This window comes from Vombatus ursinus, unplaced genomic scaffold (genome assembly GCF_900497805.2).
Source record: "Vombatus ursinus unplaced genomic scaffold, bare-nosed wombat genome assembly UNPS02014772.1, whole genome shotgun sequence".
NCBI classification, from domain to species: Eukaryota; Metazoa; Chordata; class Mammalia; order Diprotodontia; family Vombatidae; genus Vombatus; species Vombatus ursinus.
Window position 1 is genome coordinate 4,791,112 of NW_020954550.1, and position 15,332 is coordinate 4,806,443.

General features: G+C 36.2%; 1 protein-coding gene across 1 annotated transcript in view; it reads right to left on the reverse strand.

Moving 5' to 3' along the window:
• Positions 1 to 5,122: 5,122 nt before the first annotated feature.
• HOMER1 (homer scaffold protein 1) overlaps positions 5,123 to 15,332 on the reverse strand; it is a 160,382-nt gene continuing 150,172 nt past the window's right edge. The window contains exon 9 of the mRNA XM_027863493.1: positions 5,123 to 5,725. Within this exon, the coding sequence (XP_027719294.1) occupies positions 5,537 to 5,725 (189 nt within the window). The 3' untranslated portion in view covers positions 5,123 to 5,536. The remainder of the gene's footprint in view (positions 5,726 to 15,332) is intronic.

A 15,332-nucleotide genomic window follows, 5' to 3' on the forward strand; every position in this document is an offset into this window, starting at 1 on the left:
TTGTTGCCAATATACAAAAATGCCCAGAATGGCCCAGGGCAACTCCTATATCATGAGGCTCAACTCATGTTAGGGGATTTTCCCATAGAAAGCATATCTTCAGTTTCCTTATGGCAGTTAACAAGAAAATGGTTTGCTTTACAGAAATCTATTTGGTATTCCATAAAATAAATTACTAACAGAAGAGAAAAACTTCTACGTGTATATATGTATACAGATGAACAGATGAGTAGCTTCTAATAAATGGACAGGCAGAAAAAGTGATCAACTTGCCAGAAAAGTGTTTACTAAGCACATCATTTCCTGTGGCCACCCTGATTAGATGAATTAAGCGTTTACTGGGTAACCATTACTACAGTAACTAGATACCATTACAAGAAAAAGCCATTACATCTTTCTAGCAGAAATATAACTGACCAAAATAGGTCAGAACCTCACAGAATGACTAGTTCCTAGGATCAGCTATCTGAATCACAGCATCCTAGGATTCAGAGCTGGACATGAGATCCTTATATCAAGTTATGATTTCAAATATTATGATAGGGGGTTGACTGAAACTCTAGCTTATTAGCAACCACTGGGAGAGCTCTTTCATTCCAAAATGTTCACATTTGAATGGATTTGGTTGGAAAAGACTGCAAAGGAAGAAGCTTCTTGAGGAATGTTATTCATGTTCTGATATCCAGACAGGCAAAATGAAGGACCTCATTTAAAAGAAGGTGGCATGAATAATGGTTCCATCCTCCTTTTGGGGACTCACCTAAACCATTTCTGCTCCTAGCTCTTCCTGTCCTCTGGAAAACAAGGGACACAAGGCTATGATAGGCAGGCATAGAAAAGAATGACACATGGCCTCCATCCTGGTTAACACATGTCCTCAGGGCATCTGCATTTTCTGAACAAAAGCCACATTTTTGTCCAGTAATGAAAATAGCATTAATTATGGAAGTCATTTTATTATATCAAACACATATTAATCATTTAGGAAGTGATTTGTATAACTGGATAAGAAATCACAAAATTCTCCCTAGTCATTTCAATGTTTTTTTTTACATCTATGTGACCTCTAGAAATGTCTTAAAGGCATGTAATTTCCCAAAGCACTGGATTTAGAGCCAGAGGGCCTGGTTTTGAATACCCACTCTACTATTTACTACCCATATGACTATGGGCAAATCACTGGACCCTCTTTGTCCCTTGGTTTCTGCATTTGTAAAATGAGGGTGTTAATACTTGATGACTTCTGGGATCCCTTCTAAGCTCTTAACTAATGATCCTATAATGCATACAGAAGAACAATACATAAAAAAAAGTTAGAATGGAATCTAATATTTAATGAAAGGATAAATGCCCTGTTAAATGTTTGCAATTCTACAAATGGGTTATAGAATGGAACCAAAGACCCATTTACTCCCTCCCCCTCCCACCCTCCCCACCATGATACTTCTAAATAAACAGTTTCCAAAATAGTTTTTATAACATTTCATATATACATTTTATTCTGAGAAATGCAACTTGCTAATAATAACAGTTAAGCCAGATTCTAGTTCTTTAAGAAATGCATTTGTATCAATCTCTGCTTCTTACCTTAAAAATTTTCTTCTATAAAGTTTCAATTGTGTTTTCCACATGAACAATAAAGGAACAATGTCAAGTTATCTCAGAGGCAAAGTTAAGATTCAATGATGCAAAAATATTTATGAATCCATAGAAATCATTTGAAGCTATTTAAAAAAAGTATAATTAAAGCTAAGGTTAAAAAAAAAGAGACACCTAACATCCTGATATTGTGCTAGATTTGCCTGAGACCAAACCACAGGTGGCTCATTTTGTTCCAACTGGGCACCTTAACATCAGCAGACCAGAAGCTGGAAAGCCATGTCCTACTCTCGAGTTCTGCCACCAGCTCTATGCTCTTGGTGTACAGTCAACTGGCCTCTTACAGCTCTAATTTCCTCATCTGTAAATAAAAGAAGGGGGGGTAGATGAGGTCTAAGGTTCTTTTCGGGTCTAACATTCAATATTTCGTTAAGGCGATAGCACAAATGGTGAAGAATAAATTTAATTTTTGCTGGATAAAAAGTTTAGTTTAAATATGTAGTATAGTTTTGATACAGGCCCCATGCCCTTAGGTCTACTTGTAAACATATTTATCTTTTAGACTAATATGGTATCTAAGGCCACTTCGAGCTCTAAAATTCTCCAAGTCCAAGATCATTTTATTTTGTTTTTTGCAAGTTAAACAACAGCAAGGCAGCAAGGATAAGTGGGTCCTAGAATTCTTCTAATGGGCCAAGAGAAATGCAATTTCCTGGAAATTTTGTTATTTACAGTGAGAGAGAGAGAAAAAGAGAAAGAGAGAGAGAGAGGCCAAAAACTAATTTTCCACGCGGGGAAATACTTATAAAAACCTTTTATGTCAAAGTCAGGATTTCACAACATAACACACTAATGCAAAATCCAATAGCACCTGTAAGATTTTAAGTAAATGCTGCCATCACTTAGACACTTTTTTTAATACCTGTAAAAGATTTGAGAAAAGAAAAATAAAGAGAAAAAGTACATTCTCCAGAGAACAGCAAGTGTATTTCAAAATAAAAATTGTATTTTTGTTTTTCTTGTTTTTTTTTTTCCAAAAATTTTTTTTTTAACAAGACTCTATAGTTGTCATATAACAAGTTATACATGATGTGATTGCTCTGGTTCCCCCCCCCCCACCCCCTGTTGTTCCATATCCACACTCAGTGGTTATCTTCTGCCCCAACATTATCTTCTGGCAAATACATATGTGACTGTGTCCCCACAGTTGGATCTGAAGATAGGTACAATATATAGTACTTTTCTCTGGGAAAAATTAGTTTTTCAAATATGTAAATGATCATTTTCATAATACAGAAATGGAAGGCCTATTGGAGGCACACAACCTAATTATGACCTGCAGATGACAATTTTCAGACACTCACCTGCTGTACATGAACATTTAAAATATTCATAACAAAATTTTATTTATATATGCACTTATATCCACCTTATCCCGTGTAATGTACATGTCTTGTAACAATTTGGGAATTTAAAAGGTGCAGCCTTCAATAGATTGTTAACCTCTAAAAAACCAAAAACTATCCACTATGGGACAAGGAAAAAAATCTCAAAAAAATGTCCAATTTCAAATTTCATTTCAGTAGGAAAATATTAAAAATAATTTTCTGTGTATATACATATGCTTATATGTATATATTGAATGACACATGTCTCACATATTAACACAATTCAAGTGGAGACATTTTAGTGAACTATTTTCCCACATTTAAATGACACCTATGGCAAATTGCAAAAATATTTTAATTATTACATCATTAAAATGATACTTCACTTGCCATGCCATTAACTTACATCATTTTATTTCTTTATGACTAAATTCCCTAATCCCCAAGTCAAAACCTCCATTTAAATGAATAAGCGTGGTGCTCTTGGTTCCTTAGGGACTATGGATATCACGACATCTTCTACTTCTAAATTCCATCTGCCAGATCAAATGAATTATGTGACTTACCATAGAAATAGCTCAGCTCAGAGCATATTTAGCTAAATTATTCTCCCCAGAATAAGAGGTGAGAAAATAGACTAAAATAGATGGAGGCGACTTACAGGATGGTTGAGCACATATAATATAGGATGATTGAGGGTCTGATGGACAATTTTCAGGAAACACCTGATAACTCCCTGTTAAAAGAAAAATTGTAATTTTATAAATCAATCATTTGTGTTTATGTTCTTTCTTATATAAATTAAATGCGTATGCATTAGAAACATACACACATAAATATAAACAGACCCAAATGCTCTGATATGGAGAGTCTGTCTGTTAGGTGGAAGATGCGGTCTGTTGTACAAATTTCTTAACTATCTTAACTTTGTATTTAATGTTTAAATTAACATGGGGTGCAAGCAAAAAATCAGTGCCTCTTGAGACTGATCTTGAAAGTCAGACACTCATTCATCCATTCTAAAAAAGAATCCTCTCCAACATCATAGGTATTTTACAGTGAGGACGGAGTTCGATGCAATTCCTACTCAGTAAGCAGACAAAATTACGTTTGGCTTACCTTCCAAAGATTTTCTTAAAATAAATATATCATATAAAGAAATGCAGGTTTGCCAAAAATCTTTTTAAAATTACATCAAAACAACTTTAAAACCTGTTCACTGAGCATAGTCGAGTGAATTCAATTTCCGTGTTGAAACACCTAGTTAACAGTTCAGAATATTGCCTAGTGTGGTTTGGATACAGATGTGGTGTGAAGACCCAGACAGAGTAAACCTGTCTCTATCTCAATTTGCTATTATCACAGCAGCGAGAAACAGTCCTCTTGGTCGGGCAAGTTCAACATAAATGTATCCCCTTTAAAACAGCTATACATCCTTAAAATGAGCTATAATAAACAGTTAGTTCCCCATTCGCCACTATTACACTTAAAATTGAAATGCATTGATCATTCAGAAAATATTTCTTGCAAAATATATAAGTAAAACATCTTAATGTAACTGCATATTTTGTAAATATCCTTAACGTTGCTAGACAGACCAGACCATTGATGGCTGGCTGTTATATTTCAGTACAGTATGTCAAATTTATCAGAAATTTAAAAAGAAATTTTTTCTGAGGGACTCAGCTGCCTTCATTTGTTGGCTTTAAAATGTGTAATAAAATGGGAGACAATATCTTATCCTAAATACATGGAATCAATATGGAAAAGTAAACCATACACTGGACAGTATCATAGAACACCAGAGTGAACAAGAGTGAAACATCTTCCAGTATAAAAAAAGGGAAGAACTTTATACAAGCAGTTATATTATCTGTGTTTCAATTAAAGATGCATTTCTCTCTCACTCCTGGCAAGAATTAATTGGTAAAGACACTGCTTCTCAACAGTGAAAAGTATCCTGAGAAATCATTAAGGTTACAATAACAACATTAACAAAAAAAACCCCCAAAAAACCAAAAACAAAAACAAACAAAAAAAAAAAAAAAACAAAAAAAAAAAAAAAAAGAAGGGGTTTTATCATTAATATTGGGGTTTTTTTTTTTTTTTTTTTTTGTTTGTTTGTTTGTTTTTTTTGCACAAAGCACAGCAGTTAGATATTTTAAATAAATAAATTTAAAAAGCAGGTAATCTACAACTGTGTCCAACACAAAAAAAAGGGAGGATGTGACCCAGACACTGCTAATTCTCCCACTGGCTAATATCAGAAAAGGATTGCATCAAATGACTATGAATAGCTTTCTAGTTAACTATGGCCAATAATGTACAAGGAGGTAATTTGTAGTTCAAGTTTTTCATTTTGTTTTTAACTAGCTACAAGCTGAAATCTAAATTGTACACTGCAATATCCTATTCCAATTTGCAAATAGGTCCTCCTTGAGGAGGAGTAATTTCCTAATTTTGTGCAACTTTGATGCAGAGCCCAAGGTAGTCCTATGAAGAAGAGTCAGCACGTCTTTAAAAGGATCAGCACTGAAACCCCAGGTCCTTTAGCTGCATTCTAGGAGCTTGGCCAGGTTATCTCGTAACTCTGTTAGTTCGAATATTTTTCCATCAAGAATTTCTAAAAGTGTCTTCAAGTTATTGCGAAAAGCTTCTTGCTCATTCTGACTTTTCTCCAGACGTTGCTCTAGGTCAGAGAGTTGTCCTTCCAGGTCTTTGTTTCGAATTTCTACTTCCTTTAGAGAAAGAAGTACAAGATGTTAATTCAAACCTAGAAGTAGATGTAATTGACAGAGTCCATATCATTTAAAGAGGTCAAGTGAAAAGCATGCAATTCTTTTTCTAGCTTCTCATCTCAAGATTCAAAGAGGTTCTGAGGTCAAAAGCTCAATAAACAATAGGGGAGAAGGGAGAAGGACAAGTTCTTTGATTTTATTGGCAAGAGGAATTCTCAAATGAGGAAAACTCCCTCTACCAAATACAGGTTGGGATCTTTTCTGAAATTTAGTCTTAGTGAGTTCCAGGGTCACACAGCCAATGTGTTAAGAGGCTGCATTTGAACCCAGGTTTTACAGGCTCTGAGGACAGCTTTCTATCCATTTCTTCAGGAAAAAATATGAAACATAACTTAACTGGAAGAAAGAAAATAAACCAAGATCATTTAAACTGAGGTGAATTACTTATTTTCTTTACTTCTATTTATTTTATTTTCTATTTACTTCTATTATTTTATTTTCTATTTACTTATTTTTATATATTTTCGGGTTACAGAGTCAAAGTTAGTATTGCCAAGTGGAGAGAAATATCTGTTTTGAAAGATAATGTGATCTCATTTCTTTCATCGCTTCTTGTCTATTTTCTCAGATACAAGGCACAAGGTTCTGTTTCTTAAGGTCTCGCTTTCATTTTGCTATCTGCCTTTGGCACCTAAAATAGGGCAAAGAGAAAGGAGACGAAACATAAATCAGGCTACTTTGCTACTTTACTACTTTGGGCACAGGAAAAGGATGCCAGAAATGGTTCAAATGAGGCTAGAACATATCTATGGCTTTCATCAAACAGGCAGGCTGGCATTCTGGGAAGACTATTCCTTCTTACCTCCCTCCCTCCCTCCCCCCCCCCTCACACATACACACACACACATATACACACACACACACAGAGCACATTCTACCACAGAAAATTACCTCCATATTTAATTTGATTCATAATATATATATATATATATATATATATCTACTATCAGATAGCTATTGTATTCAAGGCACTGTTAGGTATTAGAGAGAAAAATGAACAAGAGAAGTTTCTTTAAGAAGCTTATAATCTAACAGGGGAGAGAAATACATGTACTTGAATACTGTGACACATGTACTAAATACAAAAGGGAGATTCAAAGAAAAAAAATCATATAAGAAAGTCGAGGAGGGAGAAGACTTTGAGCTAGGAGGACTGGAGAAAACTTCATAGAGAAGTTGACACCTGAGCTGTACCCTGAAGAAAGAAAAGAATGTCAACAGGGAACATGAGAGGAGTATGTTCTTAGTATGGCTGACAGGCTGGGAGAGTGTTCAGAGGCAGGAGAGAGAAAAGGAAGAACAGGGAATGGCCGTGGGAGAGGTCTGCACTTAGGGAGGAAGAGGGAAGAAGGTCAATCAATAAAAGACACAGAGGAAGAATTTAGTTACCAAATACTGAGGTGTGACTTGAGAATTGCAGACTTTGCATCGCATGACCCATTCTGGACAGGGAAGTGAAGTCAGGCCTCACCATGATATATAACATCTGGATATAACAGATGTAACTAAGCAGTTTTCTCTCACACAGTTTTCATTCTGAGCTTAAATATGTGCTCTGTAACATACTGAGTGTGTTGATATGCTGAGTAATATTAGTTAACAGCTAGGTGGCACAGTGGATAGAGCACTGGGCCTAGAGTCAGAAAGACCTTGAGTTCAAATCCAGCCTCAAACACTTAATAATTGGGTGACCCTGGGTAAATCACAACTGCTGTCTGCTTCAGTTTCCTCAACTGTAAAATGAAGATACCACCTGCCTCCCAGAGTGAGAGATTGTGGATTGATTGGGATTTAATAATTATATATTTAAATATATTAATAAAATATTATATATAATTAACAACAGTGCTAGCTCATAATAAGCTCTATATAAATGTTAATTATTGCTATTATTACAATAACAGTATAATTTATTATCAGTACATTTAATATATTGCAGAAGATACAAACAATCTGAGATTGAGAACAATCCTATACCTGGATTCCCATAGGCATCTCAAACTCACCATATACAAAATTGAACTCATTATTCATCCCTACCCCCACCTCTGCCCCGTGACCTGAAATCTATCCCTGAATAATTAAGTGGTACAGTGGACTGAGCAATGGACCTGGAGTAAGGAAATTCAAATCCAGCTTTAGACATTTATTAGCTGTGTGACCCTGGGCAAGTCACTTAACCTGTTGGTGTTTCAGTTTCCTCATCTATAAAATGGGGATAATAATAGCACATACCTCCTAGGGTTGTTGTGAGGATAAACTAAGATAACATTTGTAAAGTGCTTTACAAACCTTAAATATTAGTTATTATTATTATTATTATGACTATTTGTCAAAGGCATTTTTCTGCATGTTGACATAATCATTTGGTTTTAATTGTTTTAGTTTTTGATACTATTAGTCTTATTGTTCTGAACTCTGAACCATCCTTGCATTCCAGGTATAAGCCCAACTTTGTCATAGTGAATATTTTTATATTGCTATAGTCTTTTTTGCTAGGATTCTATTTAAATTTTTTGTATCAGTATTTATTAGTGATATTGTTATATGCTTCTGTTGCTCAACTCTATCTGTCCCTAGTTTAGGTATAGTGTTCTCATAAAATGAATTAAGTGGTATGCTTTTTTTCTTAGTCATTGAGACTAATTTGTGGAGAATGGGTTTTAATTATTCTTTAGAAGTTAGCTAGAATTCATCTATAAATTTGCCTGGACCAGGGTTTTGTCTTTGATAGTGCTTTATGATTTATTCAATTTTACTGTCTGAGACTGGGCTGGGATCTGATTCATGTTTGGTTAATTTGAGTGTCTTGTGTTTCTGTAGGTACCTCTTTATTCACTGTTTCAAATTCTCAGTTTTGTTGGTATATAATTGTATATGGAAGGTTCTAACAATTATTTTTATTTCTTCTTTATTGTTCATTTATTCTTTATATTTATTTCTTCTTCATTTTATTTTGATAAGGTGATTTTCCTCTCTATTATTATTATTTTTTGGCTCAGTTTAGTCAAAAGGTTTATTGATTGTTAGCCTTATCAAAGAACCAACTTTTAGCACTGTGACTATAGTCACTCTTTTCCATTGTACCTATTTCTCCACTAATTTTCAACATTTCTTATTTGGTGCTCATTTTGGGTTTGGTAATACATTGATTCCTTGATGTTCAATCATGTCTGATTCTCTGTGACCCCATTAGGGTTTTCCTGGCAAAGAAACTGGAGTGGTTTGCCATTTCCTTCTCCAGCTCATTATACAAATAAGGAAACTAAGGTAAACAGGGTTAAGTGACTGACCCAGGGTTATGTGGCTAGTAAGTGGCTGAAGCTAGATTTGAACTCAAGTCTTCCTGACTGTAGGCCCAGTGCTCTACCCGCTGCACCACCTAGCTGCTGGCATTATTTCCTTAGTTTTTGAAATTATATACTCAGGTCATTAATCCTTTCTTTTTTTATATTGTCAATGGAGGTTTTCAGAGAAAATTTTTCTGTTGAGAACTATTTTGGCTGCATTTTAAAAATTATATTGTCTCCTTATTATGGTTATCTTTCAAAAAGCTTTTAAATGTTTATATTTTTCTGTTTATCTTTGTTACATTCATCCAGCTCAGAAAGAGAAATATTAAAATCTCCTACAATTATTGTTATTGATTAGGATTTTTTTTTTGCAATTCAGAACTTCTCACTAAAAAATTTAGATGTTATGCATTTCCTGCATATGTTTAATACTAGTACTGTGTCATTGTTTTTGGTATCTTCAGACATAATTTCCCTAATTATCTCCTTTGACTTCATCAATTTATTTTTGCTTTGCCTGATAACACCACTGTTAACTCTAGATTATTTAGAATCATCTGATACATAGTAATTTGATTTCAGTTTTTCTTTTTTATTTCATACACGGGCTTCAGTTTTTTATGTAGTTCTTATATTTAACAAATTGTTGGGTTTTATTTTTGTATCCTTTCTACTGTTTTATACCATTTTATTAAATTATAGTAAAGTATAGATTATTATTTATCATTTATTAATACTGTTTGAACCTAGCTTTATGTGGCTAGAAAACTGTTTAATCCAAAAAGCTTACTGTAGAGGTCAAACACGCTCCAGGGATGCCTGAATCCCACATATTGTGTATTTTTGTTCCCTCAGGCCTATTCAAAACTCAAGTTTTAAGTTCTCCAAAGACTGACACACATGCTTTTATACGTGTGTATGTATATGTGTGTATATCTATGTATATGTGTGTATATGTTAGTGTATATGTATATACTTCAAATTGCCCTTCTCTTGGAGACCACTTACTGCCTATGTGAGGTCAATCAGGGAAATGAATCTCTAGCTCCCCTCTGTTCTGTGCCTCTATTTTTCTCAATTGAGAAATTTCTCACAATATCCCTACCTTGTCCCACCTCCAAAAATATTTATCTACTTATAAGGGAGTAAATAAATATTAATTTAGTTCTTATTCATTCTCTTCTCCTGATTCTTTAAAATCGCCTGAAATCCTTAGCCCCTTATATACTTTTTGTCCCTGGTAGTGCAGTGAATAGAATGTTGGCCTGGAATCAGGAATCCAGCCTTAACCTTTTGGAGCTTTGGTTTCCTCATCTGTAAAATGGGGATAATAGCACCAACCAACCAGCCAGCAAACATAGGTGTGAGGATCAAATGAAATGACATTTGTAAAAAGTGCTTAGCATAGTATTTGGCACACAGCAGATGCTAGATAAATGCTTATTTCCTTCTCATCTGCTTTTTGTTCTTACCTTTTGTTCTTCAACTTTTTTTAAAAAAAAAAGTCTAGAAAAATGAATTGATTCCATTGCCTTAGTGTTTTCTTAATTGTACTTATTCACTTTTTGTGTGTTTCTCTTTTTTAAAGTGAGTACCTGCCAATCAAATATTCTGTTCACCTCTTTTTTTTTGTTAAAAATATCTCAAATACCTCTCTTTTGTTATAAGTTCACCTTTCTTTCATTGTTTCAGGTTTGTGGGATATGTTATTTTGAGTTGTAATTTGAATTAATTTGATTTTTTGAATATCCTACACCATTGTTTTATCTGATTTCTTGTTGTTATGGATTAATCCTGGGTTATGTGAATTGGTATTTCTTCAGTGTTGAAGACTATTCTGCTAGCTGCTTACAAAGTATGATGCTGGGATTGAAATACTTAAGTTTAACAACTTGGAGTTTCAAGAATTTTTTTTTCCTGGAGAAAATCTGTAGATCTGATCAATCAATGATTTTCTTTTTCTAGTCAAAAGTTCTTGGAAATTCTTTTCTATTATTTATTGTTGTATGGTATTCAAGTTTTAAAATTTATCATATTTTTCTGGGAGAGCTATGATCTTTAAGTTATCTTTGCACATCTTGTAGTCAAGGTCAATTACTTTGGCTTGTATAGAATTCATGTATTCTTTCAAAGTTTTTGGCTTTATTTTTTTTCCCACTAAATTTTCTTTCATTTCTCTAAGTCTGAGGTCCAAATCTGTCATTCTCTTTTTTGGTGACTCTCCTACTGTGGAAAGACTGTCCATTATATGTTCTAAGTCTTCTGCTCTGTGGCTTGTCTTTATTAAATCTGATTTGAGAACTCTGATTTCTAATTTAATTTCCATCTCAATATATCTTTTTAAAAATAGTCTTGTCTTACTTTTGACCAATTATGGAGTTTCTTGTTATTGTTTCAAGATCTTTGGGGAGTCCACAGAATTCTCTTTTTTACTGGCATAAAATTTTGGAGGTCATTTTCCTTCATAGTGGGGGTAGGGAGGGAATAAGCATTTACGTTGTCCTTACTAAATATCTGGCACACACTAAGCACTTTTACAAATATTTCATTTGATCCTCACATCAACCCTGAAGGATAAGTCCTATTATTATCCCCATTTTGCAGATGAAGAAACTGAGGCAAACAGAGATTAAGTGACTTGCCTAGTCACAAAGGTAGTAAGGGACTGAGGCCAGATTTAAACTTGAGTCTTCCTGACTCCAGGCCCAACACTCTGTCTACTCTACCTACCATAAATTGCCTCAAGGGTACAACTTCATACTTGTTTTGGGTTTTTTTTTTACACTTTTTTTTGTTTGTTTTTATGAGTCTTTCTCTAGGCTTGTATTCCAGTCTCTTTCTCTTGGAACTGTTGTCTTTCTGTCTCTGTCTTATTTTTCTAATGGTTTCTACCTGGTTTCTCCTCTCCCTCCTGGCTATTCCCTTGCTTCAGCACCCTTTCCCCTACACAGCTCTCTTAGACTGGGTATCCTCATTCTTCTTGAACTGGGGTGGGTATGAAATTCTGAGTAAACACTGCAGGGAAAGGCATGACTCCAGGTAGGTTTCTAGTCACTTCAAGTCACAGTTTGGAGTCACAGCTAGCTTTCCCAGCCATCACTCAGGTTGACACCCTTTGATTCATGTGGCTAGGAAAAATCAGTGTTTTATGACTCTTACCGAGTGTGTGAATGTGGAGGAGTCAGACTGTGTTTGTGCTATGAGGATATCAGGCAGAGCCCCCTCTAGATCAGGCCCCTGGAATTCATGCTTATACAATGACTTATTCTGGCTTCACCTGGCACACAGAATGGGGCAGGGAAGAAGACAGTGCACCTCTAAACACCGGTGTTCTTAGTTGTTATTCATGAGGCTTTTACCTTATCAAGTATTTCTTATTTGGTAAATTTAGCTATGTTTGGAATATATTTCCTTCCTTTGAAGTTTTAGGACAGATAGAAATGCAGAAACAGCTATTCTGTCATCTTCCTGGCCACATGACCTAAGACATTCTGGCTCAACTGGCTTTTAAATGGAACAAAGTTCCAAACACTGGAGAAAATGAGAAACAGGAAATGAAATGAAGAACAGTGTCTTCTATAAAAGCAAATTATCAAAACACTGAAGTGAGGAGAAGAAGACAGCCCCGATTAGGAATATGTTCACCTGGGCAAAACCTTTGGTGAGATGGAGAACAGTGTCTGAGAAGTCAGTGTGACTGTGGAGTATTCGTGAAGGCAGAAGGGGCCATACACACTCCTACTGGAGGGTCTGGGAAGAAAGGTGGTCCCTGGAAAAAAAGATGTCATGGCAACAGTGATGGGAATGCTCCCTGGGGGTGGCTGAGGAAATGGCATCCTGCTGTGCAGTGGAGGCCAGTCTAAGACTATGGAGGGAGGGTGGTTGTTTTTGAACTACTGTGGGGAGGGAGCATCCTCCCACCCCAGATACCAGTACCCTGGAGCCAAGTGTTGAATGCCCCAGACCTGTATCTGGGTAGGGGAAACAGTCAAAGTATGTGGTGTGAAAAAGATAGGAAATGCAAGACAATTTTTCTTCTTTCTATTCCCTCCCTCCCCATGCCACTCCCCACCACCACTAAAACCCTGTTGCTCCATGCAACTCCTAGAGATCCACCATTTAACAAGGGGAGCCAGAAGCCTAGTTTTTCCATCTTAAGCTAAGTAGACTGGCCTTATTAATCAGTGTAACCCAGGAAGAGGTGCCATGCACAAATGAAGAGAGCAGTAATTATTAGGGCTCTCTAGTAAACAGACAAGCAGTTTGTTAATAAAGTTAATTTAAACGTAAAACTAGAGTCAGAGGGATACAATCCCCGACTTCTAAAGGTATCCTATAATTCTATGATTCAAACATATCACATATTCTTAGCAAGAAAAAGTTTCCGTTGATTAATGAACACTCTAATTTATTTCTCTGTCCCAGATAAAAACAAAGAATTTCAGACTCTCTGAACAATCACAATGTACAAAAGTATGGCATATTCCATTTCCTTTGTATATGCAATTGATTAATATGACAAGAGAGGAAAATCAACGAAAACCAGAACTGTCATTCTAAATAGTTTACTGTGATTTCTTGTGACTTATTTTTACTGATTAGTTTGAAGTAGATAATTCAAGTAGCTGGACCTAAGTAATACTAAACCTCCTGGTGTACTCATTTAGATTAGCCACTGGCTACTTATCCCCATTTGTTCTATTCCTACAGGAAAGTATTTATAGCAGAATGAATTCTAGGCTTTAGGTAAAAAAAAATTTCTACTACCAGGCTAGTAGGCCAGAGGCATATCCATATAATGAAAATAAATTGTCTTCTCCTGGGTATATATATTAGTATTACACAAGATGTGTGGGTGAACAGAAAACAGCCAGTTCAGTTATTCAAGGGACTTACTATCCAGTCTCTGGGTTATTCAGGTGTCCAGCCTTTCTTCTGTGTCCACATCTGGCCCACAATATAACTTGATAGAAATTTCACATGAAGGCAAACAAAAAACCAAAAACCAAAACAAACAAATAAAAAAGGAGAAAAGTTGGCACTTCTGGGCAAGGGCCTGAATTAGAAGCCTGAAACCAGAGATTTATATGATGGAGGGATTCTCTTGGTGGTGGTGGTTGTTGTTGAGTCACTTCAGTGACCCATTTGGGGTTTTCTTGGCAAAGATGCTAGAGTGTGGTCTGCCATTTCCTTCTCCAGTTCATTTTACAGATGAGAAGCTGAGGCAGACAGGGTAAGTTGACTTGCCCAGGGTCACACAGCTAGTAAGTGTCTGAGGCCAGATTTGGACTCAGGAAGATGCATCTTCTTGACTCCAGGCCTGGTGCTCTATCCATTGTACACTTATTCTCTTGGTATACATCTATTATTCTTTTCCTTACTACCAAAAATACATAGGCTACAGTTCCATATATAGTATGCAAAGAAAAAGTTTAGATATGGTCATACTGGATATGAAGCAAAGAAATAGTGTAGGGAAGAGAAAGGGAGCAACTCCCCACTGTTGCCACCATGCCTGTAAGAAAGGCTGAAGGAGATGCTCAGGGAGACAATCCAAGGCTAAGAATGAAACACTAAAAAGACAGGCCATGACTCCCTTCTAAACCTGCCTCTCCAAAGCCAGAACCCAGTCCCCAAATGGCACCATCAGTAAGATAAAGGAAAAAACTGATGCTGGTAAAATGGGAGCAATTATGCAGAAAAATAGAGACCAAGCACAGAAAGCTGAAGATGCTCAAGATGCCAAGTGAACTGTGTGAATTTTTGACTACATACTTTTTGGTATGTAGTATGGACAGTTTGAAATACTGCCTTAACTGGTGCCTGGTGCTTATTGCCTGAGCCCTGGGAGGACTTAGCTTCTCTCATTCCTAAGAGAAGGAGAAGACGAGGAGAGGCCGCGAGAGAAGGGTGACATGAGAAACGGGGCCAGACCTCCCACTTCGCTATCGCTTCGTGTGGTGCCATGGCCACTGCTGCCACCTACCACACACGCCCCAGGCCACCACGCTTGGGAGCAAGGGGCCTGTACCAGATGTAGGGGCTGAGGCCCCCACAATAGCCTTGAGGGGGATTGTGACCAGCAGAAGCTGCAGAGAATAAGTTCTACAGAAGGGGCAGCAGAGCCACAGTGATGAGACCAACAGTGGATTCTGGGGGACCAAAAAAAGTTTCTGTGCTGATTCTTTGACTGAACTTGTCAGAGGGCAAGATCCCAGATGGTGACTCTATTCCCCCCTCTTTGCTTCCTCCCC